Source organism: Phodopus roborovskii, unplaced genomic scaffold (assembly GCF_943737965.1).
Source record: "Phodopus roborovskii unplaced genomic scaffold, PHOROB, whole genome shotgun sequence".
NCBI lineage: Eukaryota > Metazoa > Chordata > Mammalia > Rodentia > Cricetidae > Phodopus > Phodopus roborovskii.
The window spans coordinates 16,738,605-16,764,714 of record NW_026126413.1 but is presented as its reverse complement, the minus strand read 5'-3'; the positions used below and the strand labels follow the sequence as shown (position 1 = coordinate 16,764,714).

Below are 26,110 nucleotides of genomic sequence, written 5' to 3'. Positions count from 1 at the left end.
ATCTGAAAGTTCTGTGCTTCAGTCCCAACAACTGACTAAACTCTAAACAAAACAACTTCTTATGGGCCAAGAGAGTTGCTAGTCTGTGGAAGAGCTGAAGATGTGGGCACTTCAGGGAAGCAATGCTAGGAAAGGGTGTGGGTGTGGTTTCTGTGGATCCTGGGCAGAAATGAGGGTGTGTTCAGAGACTTACAAGGCCCCCAGTCTGACCAGGGCATGCAAGTGTGGGTGCTGGGCAAGGAAAAAATTGGTAAAGCTCTCCAGCCTGTAAGAGCAAGTGTACTTAGCTGCAACCATGTCGCTACCTACCAATCTGATGCTATATAAGTGTGCTTGCCATAGCAAGGTACTTAGAAACTTTGGTGCTATTCCAAGCTAGAAGGTTGGTTTTCTTTTTTTTTCTTTTTCTTTTGGTTAATGTTTTATTCTAGCAACAAAAAAGCAAATGAGGACAAATAGTATGACTACTTTCACAATGCTTATGTTTCCAGACCATAAGCATGGGCGGTCTCTGTGTTCCACCATGCCTTTCAATTTCTCTCTTCTAGAAGGTTGGTTTTCAATGCTTTTACAGCATATTAAGTTAACTTGTTGGGATTTGGGAATACTAGATGTTAAAAAACACTACACTGATGACCATGAAATTAAACATTTCAGAAACATTTATATCTATTAACATGTCACTGAAAATGCTTATGTATATACAAAGTTTCATTATTATACAAAGGCTTCTAATTTCAAAAGTAGAGAAAGAAATTCTTGATTTAAAAATTTTTACAGTGCTACTAAAATTTGTTTGGTGAAAGGGGAAATAGTAACACTGGTTATCTGTGAAGTCATTCAGTGTGAAACTCACTCCAAAGCCATTTCAGAAAAAATAAATACATATGCAAATATTCCTAAAAACCACCATAAAACTCATGTATGCAAGCACCATTACACTAGATATAATAAAAATCAGCTTTAATGAGGATTTTGCTGTTTCCACACAAAAGTTCTGCGTTTGAGGTATCACTGTAAGACATGCCAATGTGGCACATGTGTTCATCAACCCAGGATCGACCCTGATAATCCTGACTGGCACAGAATCTCCCTGCCAGACTTTCAAGTCAGCTAAGTGGGTCTCTTTAAAAAGGGGATATTTTAATTTTCATAAAAACGGGAGGCATGTGCTAGAAACATGCATTTCATAAAACAATGTTATAAATACTTTCATTATCTTCCTATAGGTCCCATTCATTTAAAAACTTAAGATCAGTAAAGCAGTTTTATCTTCAGTGATATTATTTAAAAAGCCTAGATTTTTAAAAACAACAGTGAAGAACTTCACCATCTTTATACATTACACAGTAGATAAAGCTATTAAACTCTTCAGTATCAAGAGCAAATCACTACCACCAACCTAGCTACCTAACTGGAAGGCAGACGCCACTCAGTAGCTGCTATGCAGATTACTTGGTTTGACTATAGTAAAGCCATGTGATGATTAACTCATGAAGTGACAATGCTAGCCTAACACGCAGAAACACAAATACAGGTATCTATAGTTGAGACATGGCTGCCGAGGAACAAGATGGGTCTAATACAGATGAGCAGAGAGACAAGGGTCCCAACATGTGAGAAATGTCTTTATGGGAGAGGCTGGGATTTGCTGTGAAGCGTAATTAGATAGCAATTCCAAGGAAGGTACAATAGTTAAAAATACTGAATTCTTCAATTTCCTGAGTTAGGCCGATTCGGTTACTTTTTAGTGAATTCAGAACGGTTGGGGGAAGAATGTTTTTCCTTTTTTCTCTTCTTCTTTTCCTTTTTGTGATGTTTTCCTTTTTTTGATTTGTTCTTCTTTTCTTTTTTCTTTTCTTTTTTCTGTTTCTTCTGTTTTGAAGAGTCCTCTTCCGTGGAGCTGGAGTAAGACCTGTGGGCAAGAACACATTATAGTTGACCCTGCAGTTAGGACTGGAGACATGAATTAAGTAGGATCTGAGCTGCCTTAATTCTTGGAAGAGGAAGTGCAAACACAGAGAACTGAAAATTTGATTTCTATTCTCTTTTAAATGCAAAATTGGAAATTTTTTATGCTTGGTCACAAAAAGCTGATAAAGCTACATCTGAATTCTGCCCAACTCTAGCAATGCAATGGGCTTTCTTTAGACGGTGAGACTGACATTACCTTTCTGGGGCTGTGACAGGTATGTTTGCATGCTGCCTGCCCTTCAGGATCTGACCAGGAAAACCAAAGCAGAGCTCGCCGACCTCATGCACACAGCCCACTTGTATATGTAATAACTTGCTAGCATATTCTCTTAAGTCACAAAGGGAGGCAATTATGGTTAAATATAAAAAGGATCCTAATTGTTCCTCAGTGTGAATGGATAAGAGCTGAAAATTAACAAAATAAAAGCACTTTTGTAATTCCTGTGATTTTTCATGATAATGAACTTGATCCTTCTGCTTGCAATGCTAGAAATGAACACTTGTATTTCCAAGTAATTTTTATTACAGAAAGGGTGCTTTTAAATGAATACTGCATGTAAATGAATGAGGGTGATTTAGCATTATACTTTATTAATATTTTAACACAAAATTGAGAGGGAACACCATAAGATTTCCTTCCCTGATATGGGCTGCAGCAGGGGGGTGGGGTGGTGGTGGTGGTGGGGTGGTGAGTGAGCTAAAGAAACAAACAAACAAGAACTCCATCTTTTCAGCTTTTAAAGCACAACATTTTACCTATGTCCAAACACAGAAATTAAATTAATTTAAAATCACCAGTTACCTTAAAAGTTAGTTCATACAAGAAACATTATATGAATTGAATAGGTTCTATTTATATATTTAGGAATCTATCTATTTATCTATAAACATAACTAATATTTGAAAGTTTTTTTTTTAAAGTGAGGCCCTGACTCCACACTCCCCCCACTTCCCTCCTGTTCTCTGACTGGCCTACTTATTTGCACACACAGAGTCTTCCATGCCTGCACATTTTCCTCCTCTTTTTGGTCCTGGATTCTCATCTTTAGGGTAAACACCTCGGTTGGGCGCAGCACACCATTAGGTGGCCATCTGTATGTGCATGAAGAGGTTTGGGTTTCAGGTCCTAAGGTCTGCAAAGCTTGACACAGATGGGTTTGATTACAATGTCTAACTACAAGCCACATGTGTCAGGACACGGAAAACTACATGGCCTCGTGTTTCCTGCATGCAACTCAGCCTGATCCCTTAGCACAAATAACACCACACCAGTCAGAAATCTGAGACTCTGCTCCAGCAATTCTTATGTTAGAGATTAATTCCCAACACATGAAAGTGAGCTAACTTTGACCATTCACAGGTTTTCTGAAGTATTAAAATATAGTCAAGTGCATTATAAAATTATAAAGTGGTAACACTTGATCCTAAAAAAAATTCTGGGAGAATAAAGTCTAGACCAGACCTAACTAAGAGCAAATGCTCAAAAAATATGTTTATTTATTTTAGTATGAATATGACTGTACTTAATAATCAGGGGGAGGATTTGTCTCTTAACTGCATTTGATCAATTTCTTTAATTAATCATTAAAAATCTTACCAGTAAAAATTTCACAAATGGCTAGTGAGGATTGTGAAGTAGCTGAAGGAAGTTTAGGCTTATGAAATTCTATTAAATTCCAGTAATAAGTTAATTTCTTAGTCATGGTAATGACAGAATACAGACATTTAGAATCCAGTTTTAAAATGAGCATAAAATACACATGAAAAATTTAGATGTGTATCCAACCAAAATCTCAGCTCTCGCTCTAAAGGTGAAATCCAGGACACAAACATAGAAAGGATGACAGATAGAAACCCTCTCATCAGGACCTGGATTTGTCCCAGTGAGAACAGGCATGATGACCCCACTTATGAGCTAATGCCGAACGAGGGCTGTGCTATTTCAACTAAAGTAAATATAAACATATTATTCTCATTAAGAGAAATCTTCAAATTAAATGGACCACATGAAAAAGAAAATTTATAAACCTTCCTGGACTAACAACGTATGGTTTCCCTTTCTATACCTAAATAACCTGTTAAAAGGTACCTTTTCCTCTTTTTCTTCAATTTAATTTTTTCCTTGCTTTTTTCCTTTTTCTTCTCCTCTTCTTCATTTATTCCTGCAAGGAAGAAGGTGGAGGACAAAAATCAATTCAACACAAATCTATGTACAAACATGCTGTGTGTGTGCGTGCATGTGTGCGCCTGCATGAGCATATGTGGGCACGTATATTTTAGCAAAATGCCTTTTCTTTCATTGATGGTAATTACAATATTAATGGTGACATCTTCAACTACGAAACCCAGAAGATCACATTAGCTCATATATTATGTCTTAATAAATTTAAGAAGGAAATCATATTGAGCATCTTGCTGATCACAATGATTTGAAATTAGAAATTAGTATCCAGAGGACAACTGTTTAGAGGCAAATTACAAGTATGTATGATCTAACAACACACCCTGATCCAATGTCCTTGCCAAAGAAGAGGAGGAGGAGTCAAGGAAAAGTGAATGTGAACACAGCACCCAATGGGCTTCCGCAGAATAGATGGAGAGGAAAGCCAGCGGCATTAGGTATCTGCACCACAAGAAGCTGAGAAACACCCCCCCCCCCCGCCCGCCCCCGGCTCCTCACTCATGTGTAACTGCTTCTCTTACCTCAAGTGGAATAACACAAAAATCACTGCCTTAAGCTCTCCGAAAATCTAGAACAGAATGACTTGGCTTCTGCATAATATCTACACAGAGGGTGTGAAGTTTATAAACCTCCAGTGTTGTGTTTATCCCATTACAAGGCTTTTAAAAACAACATGGAGCATAAGATTAGAGATGCTTCTTTCACAACCACCCAACTGAAGCTGGCTTTGTTGTTTAAAAAAGTAATATTAAGAACTTCTCCTATGACTCTTTCAATGATTTGCAAACTGAGTTTTATTTTGTGACTGTACGCAAGTGCTGGAAGCCAGAGGAGGCTGGAGGAGTCCCCGGAGCTGGACTTAAGAGCAGTTAGTTGTGAGCTTCCTGAGGCGGGAGCTGAACTCAGTCCCCCTGGACCCACAGCAAGGTCTTGTAACTGCCGAGCCATCTCTCCAACCCCTCTTAGTTGAATCGTGGTGACAGTATGTCCAAAAGCAGGAAGGAAATTCCCGGACTTATGATTTGCAGTCTTAGGATTTTCGCTTGCCTATGCCTAGGACTCTTTGTGGACTTAAAATTGCTACTAAGCTTCCGAGCATCTAAACCCTCTGGTGTTTGTCAATGGCTCTGGAAGTCTGATGCCCGTCTCATACGACACGGTGGAATCAGAAACTGACTTGCTCCTGGTCTCCTAACTGACCCCTTCCATCCCAGCCTATGCTCACCTATGCCGTAGCCCTTGCATGCAATAGGAAAGACAATTAGGTGGGGAGCACAAGCATGTAAGCGTGACATGACCCAGGAGGAGCGGGAGAAAAGCCCCTGCTCACTCTTCTCCTGCAGGGCCTGCAGTTTGTTCAGCTCCTCGTTTTCTTCGTCGCTGTCCTCGCTGCTTGTGCTGCTGACATCCAACACGATGTCCCTTTTGGGGTCTACCCGGAGAAAATTGCGGCACTCAAAAGTCAGATGGCCGGCTAAACAAGGAGACAAAGGCCAAGAAGGGTGAACTACAACGTGTCTGTGCTTTGTTCTGGTGCTTCACATGTACAAGTTCAACACCAGCATACAGGCTGTCAGTTGAGTAGTTTTCCTTCGCGGGTTTTTGCTCAAATGCAGCATTCCAACAGAACTTTCCCTTCCCCGTTCGAACTTCTAATTCAAGAAATATTGTGGGGACACTTGTCATGCATTTCAGAATACTGAATCCCTATTTTCCCTTCCTAAAAGAACAGGTTATTTTACATTATCTAGATTAGCATAACTAAAAACACATTCTGCTGCATGGAACTTTATATTTTATCCCCTCCTTGTAGCTTTTCTTCCTCTGCTTGACTACTAACTCATGCGGTTACATCTTTCATCTAATTAAAGTGGTCACAATGCATAAGCATCACACAAAACTAAAATAGCTTTTCTAAAGGATTTAAAAAACTAAATATTTAACTTCTGGTATCATTTTCCCTAAAATTCTTCCACTAAGGAGACTTCAGTAATTGTTCACTGAGATGGGTATCACTATCTAGATCCTGACAGGATCCAGGATCACTGAAGACAAGCCTCTGGCCATCTTTGACGGTTTGCATTAGGTTAGTGGAAGTGGGAAGATTCACCCTACACCAGGGCAGCAGCATTCCACAGGCCGCTTCTGGACTGAACGAAAGGGACAACATGGGGGCTGAAAGTTGGTTCAGTGAATAAAACCACTGGCCACTGAGCCCAAGGACTGAAATCCCATCCCTAGGACCCCCAGGGTGGAAGGGGAGAACTCCACAAGTTTCCCTCTGATGTCCACAAGTGGCCATGGCACATGAGTAGCCCCCCCACACACACACAGAGGGAGGGAGGGAGGGAGGGAGAGAGAGAGAGAGAGAGAGAGAGAGAGAGAGAGAGAGAGAGAGAGAGAGAGAGAGAGAGAGAGAGAGAGGGAGAGAGAGAGATGCAGTTCTGCTTTAGTCCTATCCCATCCCATCTACCTTCTAATGTGATTATGGTGCTGGGATAACAGGTGTGGGTCACTATGCTTGGGGTTTATATGGTGCTAGGGACTGACCTTACCACTTAGTAAATGCTAGGCAAATATCTGCTGAGTGTATCATCGGCCCCTATACCACCACTTTTTAACAGTAATTTCACAGCACCAGACAAATACCTGCCTCACTGTAAACTGGACAATTTGAGGTTTGCTGGGCAAGTCTGCGTTGTTCTTTTCCTTGTAATTGCTACTTCACAGGTACTCAAACACCAGCATTCTTGCCAATATGGACCAATAGATGGTTAAGTAAAACTTCCCTAACCCCCACTTCACAGCTCCGCAGCGACCTTATGAGGGTGCCATCACTCTAGCCACCCTGCCGCTACCCAGGCGCTACGCTTCACTGCACACAGTTGCAGCTGTGAAGGTAGCTGGGTCAGTGTGACCCCTGCTTTCACTCTAGGATCCCAGCCCTGGGCGGGCTGCCTTTCCCCCTTCACAGCCCGGGTTCTAGGTTAGGCTCTGCTCTTATCACATTATTTCCCTCCAGAGCGATGCACTCGGCACAGAAAAGTAGGCTTTCCGCTGTGACCCAGCTTGCCACGGTGACCGGAAATGCCTCATGACGCAATCTGACTTTACTCGCATGAGCTTTACACGGAAATGAACATGTATGGGAAATAAATGCTTAGGAGTAGCATAACTCTTTTAGCTTCACATTGATGGAGGTGACACAACCAATCACTTGTGAAACCCCAACTGAAGTGTGGTTTTGTCTGCTGCTGTTGTTTTTCTTCTTGGGTCTCAGTGAAAGCTTAGGACATCACTGTCTTTCTAACCACTCATGTCCCTGTGGTTTCTCTTTAAATATACTCTAAGAAGATGGAGGGCAAAGAGTTATTACAGTGTGATAGGTTGGGGAGTTGACTCAGTGAACAAAGCACTTGCCATCCAAGTGTGAGGACCAGAGCTTGGGTCCAGAGAGCCCTATAAGAAAGGTCAGGTGGGCATGGGGCCACCTGTAGTCACAGGACCTGGGAGGCAGAGACTGGGGACCTACGGGGCAAGCAGACTGAAGACAACAGTCAGATCAATAAGCTCTGGGCTTAGTGAGAGACCAGGCTCAGGACGACACACACCCCAGATGTGGGTTGTACCCTCCCATGAGTTGGAGGCCCAGATGGAATAACGTGTGTGTGTGTGTGTGTGTGTGTGTGTGTGTGTGTGTGTGTGTGTGTGTGTGTAGGGGAAGGGTGTGTCAGCAGTTCAGGGCTTTTCGACTTCCTGTCAGCAGTAAGGTGAATACATACTCCACCTGCCACCATGTGCTGCCCTACCTTGGGCTCAGAGACAACAGAGCAGGCCACGAAAGCTAGGAATCCAGGAAAGTTCAAGCCGAAGAGCAGCACCTCCCCCCGACCCCATTCTGTGGCTACGTCAGGCATTCTGTCCCAGTGACCAGAAAAGAAAAAAACCAATGACTAAAGTGAATCCTGTCAAGAGTGCCCATCACTCAGGGAGAGAACAACAGTCAGCTGTACTTTAAATAATAGCACAGACCCCAACCTCGCATCACATGGAAAACTCAAAGAAGGCAAACAGAAAAAATACAAGACTCCAAACCACCAAACCTTTAGAAAAAAGCATAAGAGTCAATCTTGGCTGTTGTAGATTTGTCAACAGACTCTTAGATGTGATGATACCTAAAGCACAAAGCATCAATAGAAAAAAAATTGATAAAATTTAATTTTATCAACCTAAAACACTTTTTTCAAAGAACATGATCAGGAAAAATAACGTAGAATCGGAAAAATAGTTATTATCATATATTTGATAGAGTTTAGTATCTGCTTACTGTATGTAAGAAACAACTAAACCTTAGTGAAAACAGGACCGCGTCTAAAAAACTGGCAAGACAAATATCTTCAGAAAAGAAACACAAATGGCCAAAATGCACAGGAGCAGTTGTTCCAAATTATTATTATTATTATTATTATTATTATTATTATTATTATTATTATTATTCCAAGCTCACATCTATTGGGATGGTCTGGAATTTACTCACAACACTTCCCACAGCAATGCGTACCTTTCTTTCCACATCAACAACTAGTTCTCCATTCTCTGGGCACTAGCTGGGCAGCATACAGTTAAATCCACTCCTGAATTTTATTTATTCTTACGGGGGGGGGGGGGAGGGCATGCACATGTGCCAAGGCATGCAGATGGAGCTCAGAGGGCGACTCCGCAGAGTTGCCTCTTCCTTCCACCTCTGCATTGCTGGGGCAGACCGTCAGGCTTGTGTGGCAAGCACGCTAACCACCAAGACATCTTGCTGGCCCAGTTAAATCCATCTGGGACATTTTCCGGGCTTAGTGCAGCCCCGCAGATTGAGGGTTCAGTTTCACAAGGTTCTCCAACTTCAGATGTCAATCACAAATCTAGACCCCTCACATGGACTGGCCAGCTACAAAGTCACAGAGGTCCCAGAAAGCTCCTCAAATGTGGTGATTCTTTATAATGGTTCACTGAGCGAAGGTGAACAGATGACTTACCATTTGCAGTTAATCATGAAGTGCACAGCTCACAAGCAGCTAAATGGAAGAGATGCACAGGGAAATATCTGGGTATGTCTGTGGGGGGGGGGTAGCCTTATCCGGGTATGCCATCTCCCCAACACCTCAGCATATTTACCAACCCCAAAGTTCTCAAAACTCTGTAGTGTAGAGTTTTCTGTGGATTTCCATCAGACATGACTGGTTAATTACATCACTGGCCACTGGTGATTGAAGTTACCCTCTATGAATTCTTTCTCCCTTGCCTGAAGGGCTGGTTTCAACCTTCTAAACATCTGTGTGTTTCTTCTGGCAATCAGTGTCTATACCGAATGCACTAAAAGTCCTAAGAAGAAATACATGTTTGGTTGAAAAGTATTTGTTATAGATAACAAAAGACACCCTTTAGCACTTTTACTTGGGAAATCCAAGGATTTTTACCAGATCTTTATCTGGAACTAGGGGCAATATCAAACCAAATATATACTTCTTACTATTGCTCAAGTCTGTACATTTTATCAAATTAGAAAGTAATAAATGCTGGTGAGGATGTGGAAACATGGGATGCCTTATTTATTCCTAATAGGAATATAAAATATAGCCAGTGTGGAAAAGTTAGGTGGCTTCTCAAAAAGTCTAGCAGGCAATTCAATAATTCCACTCCTAAGAATATTCCTACAGGAATGAAAATCAGGAACCTATCAGTGATCACTATAACATTATTTGTAATGCTAAAAGGTAAAAACAACCTATGGTGAATGGGTAAAGAAAGTATAGTATATCCATGCAATTTAACACCATCCTACCAAAAGAAACAAGGTCAACATGTATGCACAGTACAACATAGGGTAACTTTGAAACATATGCTAAGTCAGACACAAAGGACAGTATATGGTTCCTCCAAAAAGAACCATGCAGAGTAGCAGAAATTACCAAGAGCTAAGGAAAGGAGGGACGACAGACTTTCTACTTCACAGCTAGATTTCTATTCGAGGTTATCAAAATGATTTGGAATAGAAAGTGGAGATGGCTGTCCAGAGCTACAAAAGGTAATGCTCAGAATGATTTACTGAGAAATGGTTAAAAATTTACATTTGACACATTCTGCCACTATGGAAAGTAAGAAAAAGCGTGGCAAAGAAAGGAATCTGATAACCAGAGTTCAAATTTCACTTTCCCATCTTATAATGGAAGAGCCTTGGTTTTCTAATATGCAACAATCACAGCTCACAAAAAATTGAGGACTAACTATGGCCAGCCAATGACCTCAAGTCATTACTTACACAAGCTCATTGAATATTCACAGCAACCTCTATGGGGTTAGGCACCAGAAAACCAAAACACAGAACGGTTAAGTCACGTGCCCACTGCTGCCCATCTGGTAAGTGCTGAGGTGTTTACTTCAGTCATCTGTTGCCAGAACCACCAGAAGCAATTGTCCATTAAAATGACGAGCAGGAAACCTTCTTCATAGAGTTATTTAATCGTGGTCTGCGATACTTATTTTATTTGTAAATTTTCTAAAATAACAAAGTTTATAAATCAATTTCTTGATCTTCATGGAAATCTCTGTTAAATCACTTACATTTATTAGAAAATAAGCGTTCAATGAAGTGGAATATCCTAACTGTCCAGTTTAGTCAGCACAGATGTCAAACAACTTTAGAGACAGCAAGTGCTGCCAGGAATAACTATTGGTAAGGCCTGCAGAGCTGCTGGATTTACCCCCAGGAATGCTGTTTACAGAATAAAATCACATGATACTGTATGCAATTACATAGGCTTGGATGTACCTTCTAATTCTATTATATTAATCACATTGGAGACATTGTTGAAATCTAGTTTCCTTTCCTTTTCTTTTTTTGCACAAGAGCAGAAATTCTGAGACCAAGCAAACCTTTATGCAAAGGAATACATGCAGAAAACATTCAAAGACTGTTTTTAATGCCTTTACTCTTCATCTGGTATCCAGAAACAAAGCAACACATAGGTGTACATATAGCATACACAAACATATGTACAGTCACATTTACATTTTTTAAAGATTTACTTATTTTACATATTTTTTTCTTGCACGCAGGTATGTGTATCGTGTGCATGCCTGGTGCTGGTGGAAGCCAGAAAAGGATGCTAGATCTCCAGGACTGGAGTTGCAGATGGCTAAGAGTTATCACATGGATGGTGCAAATCAAACCCAGGTCCTCCACAAGGGCAACAAATGCTCTAAAGAGCCTAGCCATCTCTCCAGCACCGTCTACATTTTTATATGCATAGTCTTTTACTGTTATATTTTAAATTATCTTGGTTTTACTTTCTCCAAACTTCTAAATTTCACGCTAACCCTTCATATTTCATGGCACCTTTGCTAGTTTCAGAGTCAACTACAAACCCTTGGAAGGGCTCAGGGTCACCCACTGAGTTGTGGAAGTCACCATGGCAAGCCATGCTGTCCCACCCCCCAACAATGGCCCCAGCAAACACAGGAGACAGAATATTGCTTTTCAGCACACTTACGGTAGCCACATTTTTTGCAGCCTGCTCGGACATTGTCCTTGTTGCAACCTGAAATAAAATTGAAGAACATTTGGGAAAATACATGTAAGTAAAAAGAAAGACTTTATCATATGATAAAACCCTAAGAAAACCTTTTATTCTAAAATTCCTTGAAAAAAACAAAAACAAAAAAACCCTCTAATTTTAGCAACACTACTCAATTATTTGGATTAACAGTCAACTTACCAAAAGTGAATTTACCCAAATCATTTGACCAATATTTCAAGGACATATATTTTTCTAATTCAGTAGGAACACAGTATTATAGTTGAGAGCTTAAAAATTTTAGGAATCCCACAACACTGGGAAAAAAATTCTAGGGTACTATGACTTATTGTTTAAATGTAACTAATTTACCATCTCTCTTTTTTTCTCTCTCTACCATATATAGATATGTATGATATATGTATATATAAACACTAAGTTATATAGTAAACATTTTTCTGGCTTTCAGTAGAAAAAATAATTTCATCTTTTCTCAAGGAAATTGGTGAAATTCCATAAAAGCATCTTGAATTCAGCACTTGAACTTTGAGAAGTGAAAACAAGGTAGTCACATGTTCAATTCTGATAATAGTTCACAAACATTCAGGGTATTTCTGTGTAGTCAGGGCATGCAGATGTTGATGAAGAAAGGAAACTGACTTTTAAGACTGTGATAAAATACACACCAAAGAGAGAATTTTAATCCACAAAGTTAAAAAATTTAATGGAAATGGACAATTTTCTGGATAGCTATCACTTACCAACATTAAATCAAGATCAAATAAGTGATTTAAATAGACCTAGAAGCAGTCATCAAAAGTTTACCAAAAAAAAAAAAAAAAAAAAAAAAAAAAAGCCCAGGCCAGATGGTTCAGATGGTTTCAGTGCAGAATTCTACCAGAAATCCAAAGAAAAGCTAATACCAATACTTCTCAAAGTGTTTCATACAATAGAAGCAGAAAGGTCATTGGCAAACTCTTTTATCAAGGCTACAATTACCTTGGCACCCAAGTCACACAAAGACACAACTAAGGAAGAGAACTACAGACCAATATCCCTCATCGACATTGATGCAAAAATACTCAATAAAATACTGGCAAATCAAATCCAAGAATACATCAGAGTTATCATCCATCATGACCAAGTAGGCTTCATCCCAGGGATGCAGGGATGGTTCAACATAGGAAAATCCACCCATGTAATCTACCATATAAACAAACTGAAAAAAGAAAAACCACATGATCATCTCACTAGATGCTGAAAAACCTTTGACAAAATCCAACACCCCTTCACGATAAATGGAAAACAGGAACGTACCTAAACATAATAAAAGCAATATATAGTAAACCAACATCAAACTGAATGGAGAGAAACTCAATGCGATTCCTCTGCAAATGATTTTTATCATCAAGAAGAGTAACCACACTCAGCAAACACCTCCTGCCTCCCCAGCATCAGCTACTCTAGTCTACTTTCTATTTGTCTCTCTGGAGAAACTGCACAGTATTTGTTCTTTTTAAAAGTCGGACATAGTGTTTGCAAGAACTATCCATATTATATAGCATGCACCAGAACTGATTATTTTTTTGTGGCTGGATTTTCCACTGAATGTTAACAAAAACGTTAACCTCTTAGTGGCTTCCGTGAAGCAATAAGAGGACCAGTGTAACATTATTCCATTTCTACTTTCTAAATCTTTCTAATGGAGTTAGCCTAATGGGAGACTATTGTAAAATGTAGAGAGCAGATAGAAACATTAGAAGTTACAAATGAAAGTAATTCTTAAGTCATTTCTTTAACATGATAAAGTTGAAACACTAGATATTTCCCCTTACTCCTAAAACATACTAAATGAGCTGCTCTTGTAAACACAGTCCTACAATGCCTGTTTAAATAGCAAGCATTGCTCTACTGCGCATGGACACCCTTAGAGAACATCCCAGGAGATGCATCTTGCATCCAGGTGATGGATCAGGTGAATGCTGCATCCTGCTGACATCTGAGCCTACCAAGAACACACAGCACAGATGTTAACATCTCCCCAGCAGCCTCTGAGTGACAGGTCCATCAGTTTTGGAGCCAGAACCTTTCTGACATTATCACACCCTCCTCCTACACCTTCCTAATAACTCATTAGGTTTCTACTGGAGCCCACTTTCATCCCAAACTCTAGGGAGCATCACTTTTTTTTTTTTTTTTTTTTAACATGTTTAAATCAGAAAAGGTGTCACTGCTGAAGTTTCTGTGCACCCTGTATGGATCTCTTCCCCTTTAGACTCTTGTGTCTCTTCTTAGTCCTGTAAGAAGCCACATGCCACAGTTAGCAGGATCCACTGTGGAATAAGACTGGATTCATACAATCTAAGGCTTCCCCATTATGAAAATAATTGCACATTGACAATAAAGCTCAGAGAATGTGGGTCAGTGTTAAGTTTGTTTCCATAGAAACCACAGATGTTGAATAATAGTGAACAAACTGCCTCATGCACCATTCTTACTACTACCACAGACTAACAGTGACAGGCAGGTGTGAAGCTGGCTCACCTCTGCCTGTGCCAGAACTGAACTCATTTACAGCAAGAGACACTGGTGTGAACTCATTCTTCAAGTGCTTCATTTCAGAATGAACAGAACCTGAAACTTTTCTCAGGCTATCTATCTTCTTTAACCAAGATGAAAGCTTTTATGACAAAGAAATAAGCAGATCTCCCTATAAGCTACTTGCTTACTAGATTTTTGGCTGAACTAAGATCCCAGCTTCATTTGTGATCATTTGCAAGCCTACCTGGCCAATGAAAAGCTTCTACATGCATCGTTGAGACCAAGGCAAACCACACCACACACCTGGGATAAATGATGTAATCATAGCTCACCCTGCTGTTAAGATCTAGCTTCTAGCTAAGTATCTGTGCTCTCAACATCTGGAGGCTAAGGCAGGAGGATGCTGAGTTCAAGCTCAGTTGGGCTACATAATGAGTCTGAGGCCAGTTTGGCTTATTTTTGGGGAAAAAGAAGCCCATTTTCTAAAGCAGTGGGAGAGTGTTCTGTTTTGGTGTGCTTTGTCTTTTCTGGTTTCTGAGCATTCTAGGAAGGAGTTTCTTAGATTTAATAAACTTCCTGCCACCTTTCTTTTTCAACTTAGTCTTTAGTTTTCTGTTGTTCGGACAAGAACTCTGGCTGGTGCGTGGTGAAGCCCCTCCCCAGGGCAGGGATCCACTCTCCCATTTATTCGCAGCCCCTTGATGTTTTTGGTTTCCTCACCACTAAGTTGACTTAGGCAGTGATGCCCCTGCTCCCCTCTAGTTCTCCTTGGCAATCAGGATCTAAAATCTGAAGGTCACGACAGAAGTGTATGAGAGGGCCAGGTTTGAGTGTGTTGCCGGGTGGGGCATTGAGGGCTGTATCCCAGTGGTCAAAACCTCCAGAAGCAAACTCAGACCTCACCTGAAGGATTGTAAAACAACATATGGAAGTCACAGGAGGGACAAACTCCCCACTGTGGAAAATCAACACACCCCGAGTAAAAGACCAACAGCAACGGGGGGCGGGGGGAATGGGGAAGAGGACCAACAGCGGACCAGAAAGTGTATGGAAAAGAAACAGGAATGACTCTAAAACATGTAGAAGATGCTCACTTTTCTTTGTATGAAATGCCCATTGAAAATGGTGCTAGGATTCCATTTTCACTTAAGAAAGGCGCTCAGGGAGAAAAACCTGAATTGAGCTTTGAGTGGGGGACACTCTGGAAGGGTCAGCGGGGGAGTACGTTCTGGAAGGGTGGGGGGGGGAGTACACTCTGGAAGGGTCAGGGGGGAGTATACTCTGGAAGGGTCAGGGGGGAGTATACTCTGGAAGGGTCAGCGGGGGAGTATGTTCTGGAAGGGTCAGCGGGGTGTAAATTAACATTGCACAATGTCTACCACAAGGCTTTAATCCAACATGCCTGGGAACTCAACCAATTCAATTGCACAAATATAAACCAACTTTGTATAAAGTCAATCACAGCAACACTGTAGCCCTAAGAAGACAGAGTTTAAATATAAGCAGGAGAATACTAAGTTAGTAAGTTACGTATGAAGGAATGAGGCCAGTGTTTAATGAAATGTAACATCTCTAACACATACAGGAAGACAAAAGAAAGCTACAGCAGGATGCTTTGTGGCGTGGCTTATATAGCAAGGACTGAGATTCAGTTATCTATTGCTTCTCTTCTACAGCAATGGTTCTCAACCTGGGCGGAGAGCCCTTTGGGGTAGAACAACCCTTTCACAGAGGCCACCGAAGACCATCAGAAAGCATTCACATTACTGTTCATAACAGTAGGAAAATTACAGTATGAAGTAGCAACAAAGATAATTTTGTGGTTGTGGTCAGTACAACACCAGGAACTGTTTTAAGGATCACAGCGTTAGCGAGAAGCACTGTCTATCGTACATACAGAATTTTTTTTGGGGCTGCACATTTTTTATCTGTAGGCCTTTTAAAACATGCAGATTATATTTAGTCAAGCAGTTGGCCCAGAAGGAAAACTTGCAAAAAGCAACAGTAGGAAGCAAAAGCAAGAAAAGGTCAGCAGACACGGAAGCTGAGACAGGAAGAGCACATGCTGCTCAGGTTACAGGGTGGAGACAATGTTTCAAAAAACGGAAACAGAACACCAGAGAAGACAAGTGAAGCGATTCTCTTGACAGCTCTTGCAAAATGAGGTGAACAATCAGATTTGACAAAATGCAGTTTCTCGGAAGGTGTACTCCCTATGATTCACAAGTCAAAAATTAATTTTGAGCAGGGCTCTATAGACCCAGCTGACCTGTGATTTACTATGTAGGCCGGCCTGACTCCAAATTTATAGCGCGGTTCCTGCCTCTAGCTCCCCAGGCAGGTACACCACACCAGGCTCAAAGTCAACCATCAGCCATTGAAAATGGAACCCTCAGATCCCAACCACACAAGATGGCAGTCTGGGCTCAGCACAGGCTGGGCATTCAGCATTCCTTAGAAACGTTGTTTCTGCTTGCCAGGAAAAGCCAAAAGCCATTACTGTCTTATCCACTCCTACAATCCCCACCCCACGCCCCCAATCTCCAGAAAAGGACATCGAGTTCTCTATTAACTGTAACAAGCCTCCAACAGATCAGGGCCCCACACTAGTTCCCAGGCTGTTCCAGCTAACCCGCCCTCCTCCCCCTGCAACATAATCCCTTATAACAGGCATGATTCTCCAACCATTTTTGCTCTCTTCTTGGTTTCCATATATCTGGCAACTGCCTATCTGCTTCTCTCCCCTCCTTATCTCTCTGCTCCTGTCCTGTCCCTGAGGGTAGCCATGGCAGAGACCCTCAGAGGTCCTGGCTATTCTTCCTCTCTTATACACAACAAAAACCTTCCCCCTTAATCATGGAGCAGGCATTTAGGAGGTTTCTTTCCTGAGCTCCTCATGTACAGCACTGAGTAGAACTTTCCTATTTTTATTATCTGCCTTGGACTTGAAGACATAATCATTTCACGTCAAAAGCAAGCAGTTAACGAGACTTACCTTTCTCTGTATCACTTAGAAACTGCATCACCTCTACCCCAGGACATCATCTTTTCACTTTTCACTTGATTAGAATCAGTAACAGTGGGTTAGATTTCTTTTGTTTTGTAACAACTTTTCCACGTGGTCATCTTATTATCATTTAATTTAACATTCTGTGGGGCTCCTTCAATACAATATCAATTTAGTGTGTGGGGTTTTTTTTTTTAACCTCAAATAGTAGGGATATTTAATATAGGAGTGCTAATGTCTTTATAAAATATAATTATGTCCTGTGAAAGTTGATTGCAAAAATAAAACAAGCTTTTAAACTTTCCTCTGGTTTATATTAATAGACATACTCTCCCTTGGGATCTCACATGGACTAATGAGAATAATATAAAAAATTAACAGAAATTTGAAATTTTTCATGAATTGAAACAGTAGGCTAAGTGGAATTCTTGATGGAAATCCTTGGAAAGAACAGCTGTCCTATCGTTTGTCTCTTTAATCATCTGTTTCCTAAGAGAGGGATGAAAGTAATCCAGTTAGAGTCCCTGAAACCATGGATATGAAATAGCTAACTTAAGTAAATGCATAAAACTCTTCCTTCTACTTGCTCCAAAAAATAATCTATGTAAGAAAAGCTAAGCTGGGTGTGGTGATGCTTGCCTGTAACCACAGAGACCACAGTGGGAGGGTTGCCTATAGCTCGAGGCCAGCCTGCTGTATTGTGAGTTTCAGGTAGGGCTACACTTGCAGGAAGTTATAGGGACAGGTTAGAGAAAGCGCCAAAGTCTCCTTCAAAAATATGGTACAACTGTCTCCAACTAGAATAAGAACAAGAAGAAGCCTGTGTTCTTTCCCAACCCTAAGATCCCCAACTCCCCTCTTTGCTCGGCGCAAACCAGTGAGATCTTAACCCAGGAGCCCACGTACTCATAAGTCTTGGGTATATAACCAAAAGTTATTGTCATGAGACAATAAATTTAATCTGTTATGTAATCAAACGATCCAGACTGCCAACATTGGATTGTGCTTGTCATAAATGAGTTATAAATCCTGCAAATGGGTTAGAAAAGTTATCAAAATGAATAAAGTCCCTCACTACAAGAAGCTAGATCATACTGGTTACCTAGGGTACTGCACCCATAGCTGTAATACATGACAGCCTGTGCTGGGCAACATGTAAAACAACATATAATCTTACTAATAAGCCTAAAAACGTGGCAGGCAAGATTGTCAGGTGAAAAGCTGGGGCAGGTATAAATATATACTGAAGTGGTAACAGTAACAAAGGCACATAGCACAGAGAGGGAAAACACGCGAGAGGTCAGGAAAGAGCCAACTCGGGCTTTCTGTATCATGGAAGAATACACAAGAAGGGCATAAAAGGGTAAAAAAGAACTGGTCATGCTCAGAGCTATGGACTTCATTCTTGTAGAGAAGGGAGCTTTAATATTTTAGAAGCTGAAGAAATCCAAGACACCGCCCCATATGAAAGGTTAAGTGGCTTAAAGAGAATTACAAAATCCACAGGTAGCTGTCAGCCTCCCAGGAAAGACAGAATCAGACGCAGTTTTGTGGGCATTATTTCAGCAGCCATGTTAGAGAGAGAAGTTACCTATAGTATGGCCGAGGAATGAAGGGCATAGGATTTCACATTTGTTATTACATAGATGCTTCATCAATATGCTGAAGGAATATGAGACTGAAATGTTGACATAGCATTGTAACCCTCTATCCTGAGAGCCATAAAATGGTCTGCTTTTGTGACATCCATATCAGTAACACACACTGCTACTTGTGCCTTGTCCAGTCTTGATGGAGAACACAGCTACAACAACCGAGCTAATCTGAACAACTGTGAACGAGCAAAGAAATGTTCCAAGGAAAGTAAACGTCGCTGAATCCTGTGTTCAACACTATTTGCCAAATAACTGAGTGTCTGCGACTTTTTCTAAGGTCTTCAGTATCTCATTGTTACCTACATAATGGCTGAAACTGGCATACAATGTGAGGCACAGTGGTGGAGACACGTGACCACTGAAACAGGCAAGGCTGGTGGTTTGTGAAAGGCAGCTCATTACTCTAAAGTTAGACCTCATAATAACCAGGAGCGCAATCAGCCCCAGCTGAATCCATCACACCTAAAATAAAGGAGCATGACACAATACTTGTCCTCCTCGATGATCACATCAATGGAGCTCTATTTTTCTTCCACGCAGCGTCTGGATCGATCATCCAAGAAATTATCTTAACACCTTCTGTGTCTGAATTTTCTAAAGCGGCTGCATTGTGCATTTGTGCCACATGTCACACCTATTATCTTGATTTTTTTTTTTTTTTGGTGGGTTTAAGCAGTTTGATGTAAGTCGTTCCATCTAGCTTAATGTCACAATTTATTATTATGCTTTGAAGCATTATGTTGCATTGAAAGGTTAACATACTTTTAACACCAGTCTCAAGTTTAAGAGCATCTCAAACAAAGCCAGAAGTTGCTTTGGTCCCTTCTCTTAAGTGGCATCTTTTCATTCCTAAAGTTTTACAGTGTGTCTCCACCGCATGGGCACTCAGAAAGCCCGTTCAAGTAATAAACAGTGACAGCAGGCCAACTCTGGGAGCAGATGTGTGACGCAGAGGCCACCGCGGGTCTCAAAATGCCCAGGCAAGATATCCCGTATATGCTAATACCCCCTGGCTCCAGTCAGAACTGCCCTTCACACAATACACACTGGCCACACAGCCTCATGCTTTATCCCTTAATTCCTATGACATGCGTTGTTTTTTACTCTAACTTCTTGCCTAACATCTATTTATTCCTATGCTGTCTATTAGCTATTTCCATTTTGTGTCTGATTAACCTCAACACAAGCTCTAAACAACTCATTGCCACCCCCTGAATTCTGCTCTTGGGAGGTACCTTTTCTGTTATAAGGCCTCTCCAATCATATAACATCTAGAACCAAGTGAATCTCATTTTCCACCTGCATTGAAGCAATCAATTCCTAGTGGTTCTAGGAACATGCCTCAAACTTAGCGGCTTCTCATAAGGCCACAGCCTCAACAGGTGTCATGATAACTCACCTGAATCACCTCTAATCACCAACTGTGCCCCTAAATAACTAACTCTCCTTGAGGTCACTGCATCCTAAAAACGTAACTTTTCTTAAAACCCTTAAGCGGTATCCTATTGTCTATCACCATCCAAACACTCTGCTCTTGCTTAATGTCCTTCAATCACAAAACATCTTATTATGCCATGGATAGGTTAGGAAATGTATTCCCACACGGTGGGAAAGAGCTAGGACAACCCACCACTAGCCCTTGTAATAGGCACGTTACTTGATTTCTACATCCCTTAGTCTGTGAACTGGGAATACTGAAAGCTATCTCTCAGCAGTGTTTATTAAAGGAAGGGGGGGGGAATACAATGTTTGACTTAGTATGGGATGCATGGGTTACAAAGTAAATGTCCAATGCTGTTATTATCTCTTCAGTTAATTTCTTTTTCTCAAACAGCACACTGAAGGTTAGCCAAGGCAGGCATCTTTCATTTCTTACTTCATCTTCCTTTCCATATTCAATCCGTCACCCTGCAGGTCCCCTCCCTCTCTCGTTTCCTTAGGTCTCATCTGGAACAGCCTTTGTACTCTCTGCATCCTGCTAGGTGTCTTTACTATTTGGCTTACCATGGCATGAGTTCCACTTTCTGTACATTCCTCCCTTTCCCCATGCTGAGTTCTAAGCGATCAAAAGCGTCTGTCATGTTCACAACACAATAAAGAGTGTACACTCTCTTCTCTTTGCACAGCTCCGAACGTGCTCCTTTGCAAACTGCAGAAGTTAGGAAAGCAGCTACCGCCGCCCCTCCACAGCCCTCTCTCCACCCCTAGAACTCTAGAAAAAGGTTCAGAGAAGACTGCTGCACACCAAAGACATGAACCAAACAGTAGTAGGAAGGGCAGCTTTAAGCAAATCGTGGCTTTAGAAACATTTCAGTGTCTTTCCTACAGTACTGTGCATTGTGAATCTCCGAGAGTCGAGGCGGGCATATCTCTTCATATCACCGGCCAATAGCGTTCTGCAGAGACACATCTTGACAAAGGTAGCTTGGGGAAGTTTCTGAAGCTCCTGACCATGCCAGTAAACTGGAGTAGCAGACAAAAACATCCCCGGGACACAGTTTGACGGTTTCTAGGTTAGAAACCTCAGAAGACAAAATTGAAGCCTAGTGAGAATCTTAGATATATTTCACCAAAGCTCCTTGTTTTATTCATAGGGAAAGTGAGGCCCAGAGGGCACAGCAACCGGCCCACAGCTACACTGTAACTACAGACAGGAAGAGCTAAACAAACCCCTGCGCGCTTCTGGACAGAGTCTTTCCGTACAGTATGTATGGCTACCTGGGTCTGCCAGATGTTCACATTTCGAATTTTATTTTGAAGCCCTGTGAAAGTTCCTGTAGTCTTCTGGGTAACTTGTCCTCTTAGGCCTACAGTTCCCTGCTCCCAAGTCTTCTCTGCCTCCTACACTTTCCTTGTAATCCTGTGCGGTTCGGGCTTGCCTGGGAGCGACGGCGATGATCTCTCCCTCGTTCCCCACTCCCTTTGGACTTGGGAGTGTAAACTTTTTTTCATGCAAACCAACCAACTCTGTACATTTTCAGGCCTTCGCCTGGATCCCCAAGGACTCCCCGCCGCCCCGCTCCCTGGACCGCACTGCTCGCCCCATTCCTCTGTAAGGGGACCCTGTGGTTGATCTTCACCTGGGACTGCCATGGCGCAGGTGAGCGGAGTCCTGGGCTTTCGAGATCGCGTTAGGTTCGGGTCCGTTGAGAGGACAACGCACTATCAGAGAGATCTCTCCCTCCCGCTCGGCAAACTATAGCACACGGTGGGGGAAGGCCGGATGCGCGCTCAGGGTTGGCGGAACTAAGGCGCTGCGGATGCAGTTTCCAGGGGAGTCCTACCGCGGAGCACACGTGGTCGGAACCATTCCGGTCCGCTTCGGGGGGGGGGTTTGAGTGCCGCCTGCGAGCACCTGGCGTGGACGCAGCACTGGGGTTTACAGACTGGTCCTTTAACTGTTATTACAGACAACACGCCAGTCCTCTAAAGTCTCAGGGGCCTTATCATCTGTTCTAGTTACCCGAAGCACACGGAGTGCCCCCCCCCGGAGTTAGCGGTGCTCGGGTCCGGGAGCAACATGGCGGCGCCCATGAGGGGCTAGTTTGGGACTGACCCGTGTTGAGTACGGCCTCCTTGCACGACTCTGACCGAGTAAAGTTTCTCCCTGGTATCCACGTTAAAGACGCCCACCCCACCCCCTTCGCTTGCGACCACGCTAAGGAGCGGAGTCCCGAGCCCTGACCAGGATGAGTAACATCTACATCCAGGAGCCGCCCACCAACGGGAAGGTGAGAATCCCCGCCGGGCCGCACCCCCACCCCACCCCAATCCAGAGCTCCGGGTTTAGGGCCGGAAGGGTGGGGGCAGGCGTCCCGATCGCAGAGTTGGAAAGACCCACAGAACTGTCGTCCACACGCTGCTTTATTTACGTTCACTCGTCTCGGCATAATCCTTTTGAGCAGCTTCCCCATTCGCCTGTCTTCTGGCCCCTTAACTTCCTTGATCCAACTCATGTGGGCGCCTTCTAGCGTCTGTTTTTAAAAGACGTGTGCTAAGACTGTTAAATTTGTTGTTGTTTAACTTGGAGATCATGCTTCTCTCTACGACCATTTATTGAACGAACGCCTGCTAGGCACCACACACTCTATTAGGTGCTGATGATAAAAATGTTGTTGTGCGATTATCTAGTTATTACCCTGACAGAGCAAACAGCTTAGTTTGGGATTTGGATAGCTAAGGAAAATCTGCATGGCAAGGCCTCATTATGTAGTCAACGCCAATTTCCTAACTTGTCTCAGTCTCCTGAGTGATGGGGTTACAGACATACTTCACTTAACCTGGCTTTGGTAGGTAAGGTTTTTGAGGAGGAGATTATATTGTCATGACAGTTTGATGGAGTGAAGAACTGGAAATGATGGGAAAAAAACATCTTGGAGGAGGTATCTTTTGAAATAATCGTAAGTTAGAAGCAGCAGAAGAGAGTGATTGAAATGGGAAAGGATTTCCTGATAGGTTTTCCTGAGGATAGTGTCAATCTCAATTAACAAATGCTGCTGGACCATTCTGCTACTCAGGCCCTTCACGTTGCTGAACATTTGCGGAACACACGCTATTTTACCTGTTCACATGTCATTCTTAACAAAGAGGCCTATCAAACAGCAAATCTCAGTGATATCCTGTCTCTCAGCACTCTATGGCCCTTAGGATATAGTTTTTAATAGTCTCTTCTTTTTGTTTTAGAATACAAGCACTATAGAGACAGAGTATGAGCATCTAGAACAATCCTTGACACATAGCAGATGGAGTTCAAATACTATGAAAGAAAAGAAGCAAAGTGGCCAAGCCATCAGAGAGCTCTAGCCTCTACCAATGCTCAGAGTGAAGGGTCGATCCGCTGAAGCTCCAGACTGCATTACTCATCTCCAAATCTCATACTGCTCCTGAGACTGCACTGAGCTCCTTATATTCTCTCTAGTGCTGGGATTAAAGGTGTGAGCTCTGTTTCTCTTTTAGACTGATTCCCTGTCATGTAGCCCTAGGTTGCCTTGAACTCACAGAAATCCATCTGGTTCTGTCTTCTGAGTCCTAAGTATGCCACCACTGCTTAGCTTCTATGGCTATGGCTAGCTGTGCATTTGAACTCAGGTCCTCAGGCTTGTGTGCCAAGCAGTTTACCCACTGAACTACTTCCTTGGCTCAACATTGTTTTTCTCGTGCAATACACATGCAGAGTTTTATGTTAGGTTTTAAGGATGCACTGGAAGAATATCATCACCATTTTATTGTTGAGTAAGTTAAAGGAGCGGTGTATTGATAAAATAATTGTGTAATTAAAAATATAGTTACAAATTATGATGAACACTGTTTTTCTTCAGAATTGAAACAGTATAGTCTGTAACTCGTTAAGAGGCTCTACTGTCTAATGGCCCATTAGGCACCTTAGGGGTGCAGTTAGATTCAGAGTCGATGGGGGCACATTTCCCTTATTCAGTAAGCATGGTATCACATAGGAAGAAGTTGATGAATGACACCATTATTAATTTAGTAGCTTATCAGTGGAAAGTTTTAAGGCGTGTAATGTGTCCAAATCACACGATTTTTTTCTAGATGTAAAGTTCTCAGCAGCAATATATATGTGTGCTAGTGTTTATTGATTTCTTATTTGTGTGCAGCTGTTCTTAGCATTGTATGAATAATAGCTCATTTCATCCTCACAGCAAATCTATGAGGCTAGTATGTCTGTTTTTATAGAAGGAGGTTAGTTGGGTAAGAACAGGTGCATATCATGCTGAGGTAGTTCAAACTAGTAGGTGGAAGATTCAACTTTGAAGTTGAGCACCTTGACACAAGAGCATCTGGAGGGAAGGGTAATATATGGTACTTTATTCTCACAGATGTTTAGTTACTAAACTAGTGAGGGCATGTTTTAGTGCCCGAACCACTATTCCTGGTGCACTGGGAGAAAATATGTGTCTATTTGTATTTTCTCTTTATTTGTTTAATAATACCTGTACACATATATGTATATAACTTATGTATATAGGAATGTGTGTATATGTATATACACACACTCTCTCTATACATATGTATATATACATATATATATATGCATACATATATTGATTCCCAGAACCCACATTAAATACACACACACACACACACACACACACAAAGTCCAGGTACTTGTCAGTCAGTTTTTTAATGGTATGGTGTAATTTTTAATGATTAGTTACATGGATATATGGTACCTACATTAACTAAGCCAGCCTTTAAAAACTTCATTTTAAAGATAACATAAATAATGTAAAAGTTTAGCATGTTGTAGTGGCACATACCTTTAATCCAGCACTTGGGGGGCAGAGTCAGGCTGATCTCTGAGTACAGGGCCATCCTGGTCTACAAAGCAAGTTCAATGACAGCCAGGGCTACACAAAGAAACCCTGTCTTGAAAACAAACAAATAAAAAATGTAAAAACTTGCCAGGTGTGGTAGTATATTCCTGTAATATTAGTACTCAGAAGGCAGAGACAGGTGGAGCTCTGTGTGTTCAAGGCCAGTCTGATCCACAAACAGTCCCAGTGAGGTCCTGCCTGGAACAAAATACATACAATGTAGAAATTTAAGAAAACTAAGTTAGCATTTAAGCATAGGTAGCATAGGAAGTCTGTCAAATAATTAAAAGTCATGGAAATTGTTGGGAATACATATTTCCACTTATCATTGTTGCAAATGAAATTTGTATTAAATATTTGTTCTGTCTTGAAATATTTGTCACTAAGTTTATGATCTATGAGCTTTTAAAAACAGTTTAAGCCTAAATACAGAGAACAGGAAGACAGACATCTTTAATTTCAAAGAAGCATATTTGGCGACAGAAATTGTACATGCAAAGGCCCACTTTGTATGATTCTCTTGAAATGAAGTGTTTTGTTGGCAATGTCCATACAGACTGAAAAAAATAGTGGTTGGCAAGGGGTAAGGGTAGGGGAGTAGAGAGGGATTGAACATGGGTCAAAGTTTTCTTTGATTCTGGGGTAGTGAAATAGTGGGTAGTTTTGGAAATAGTGACAGTGGTTTCCAAACCCTGTGAATGTACTAAAGGTAGCGGACTTTTTAAAGTTGAAATTATTGATGTATAGATTACATCTCTATAAATATTATTCATTTTTTGCTATGTTTTATACAAAATACATTCTGAACTCTTTTTTTTTTTTAAGTGTATTATTTATGGGCTGCATCGGTG

The 26,110-nt window shown here is 41.6% G+C and overlaps 2 protein-coding genes across 2 annotated transcripts in view; one reads left to right on the top strand and one right to left on the bottom strand.

Annotated features, from left to right (window-relative positions):
• Positions 1 to 644: 644 nt before the first annotated feature.
• Positions 645 to 22,118, bottom strand: Srek1ip1 (SREK1 interacting protein 1). The gene is made up of 5 exons (XM_051182888.1): positions 22,005 to 22,118; positions 11,698 to 11,745; positions 5,487 to 5,630; positions 4,064 to 4,136; positions 645 to 1,915 (listed from the first exon to the last, which is right to left on the bottom strand). The coding sequence occupies exons 1-5, from the start codon at positions 22,015 to 22,017 to the stop codon at positions 1,741 to 1,743; spliced, it is 453 nt and encodes a 150-aa protein (XP_051038845.1). The 5' UTR covers positions 22,018 to 22,118; the 3' UTR covers positions 645 to 1,740.
• A 424-nt stretch (positions 22,119 to 22,542) lies between these two features.
• Positions 22,543 to 26,110, top strand: part of Cwc27 (CWC27 spliceosome associated cyclophilin) — a 162,540-nt gene continuing 158,972 nt past the window's right edge. The window contains exon 1 of the mRNA XM_051182887.1: positions 22,543 to 22,655. Within this exon, the coding sequence (XP_051038844.1) occupies positions 22,614 to 22,655 (42 nt within the window). The 5' untranslated portion in view covers positions 22,543 to 22,613. The remainder of the gene's footprint in view (positions 22,656 to 26,110) is intronic.

What these genes read in the sequence shown, in the direction of transcription:
- Srek1ip1 (XM_051182888.1), bottom strand. An exon ending in CTGCAAAAAATGTGGCTACC is followed by an intron (nt 5,631 to 11,697) that starts GTAAGTGTGCTG and finishes CTCCTTGTTTAG; the next exon opens with CCGGCCATCTGACTTTTGAG. An exon ending in TTGAAGAAAAAGAGGAAAAG is followed by an intron (nt 1,916 to 4,063) that starts GTACCTTTTAAC and finishes TCTTGCCCACAG; the next exon opens with GTCTTACTCCAGCTCCACGG.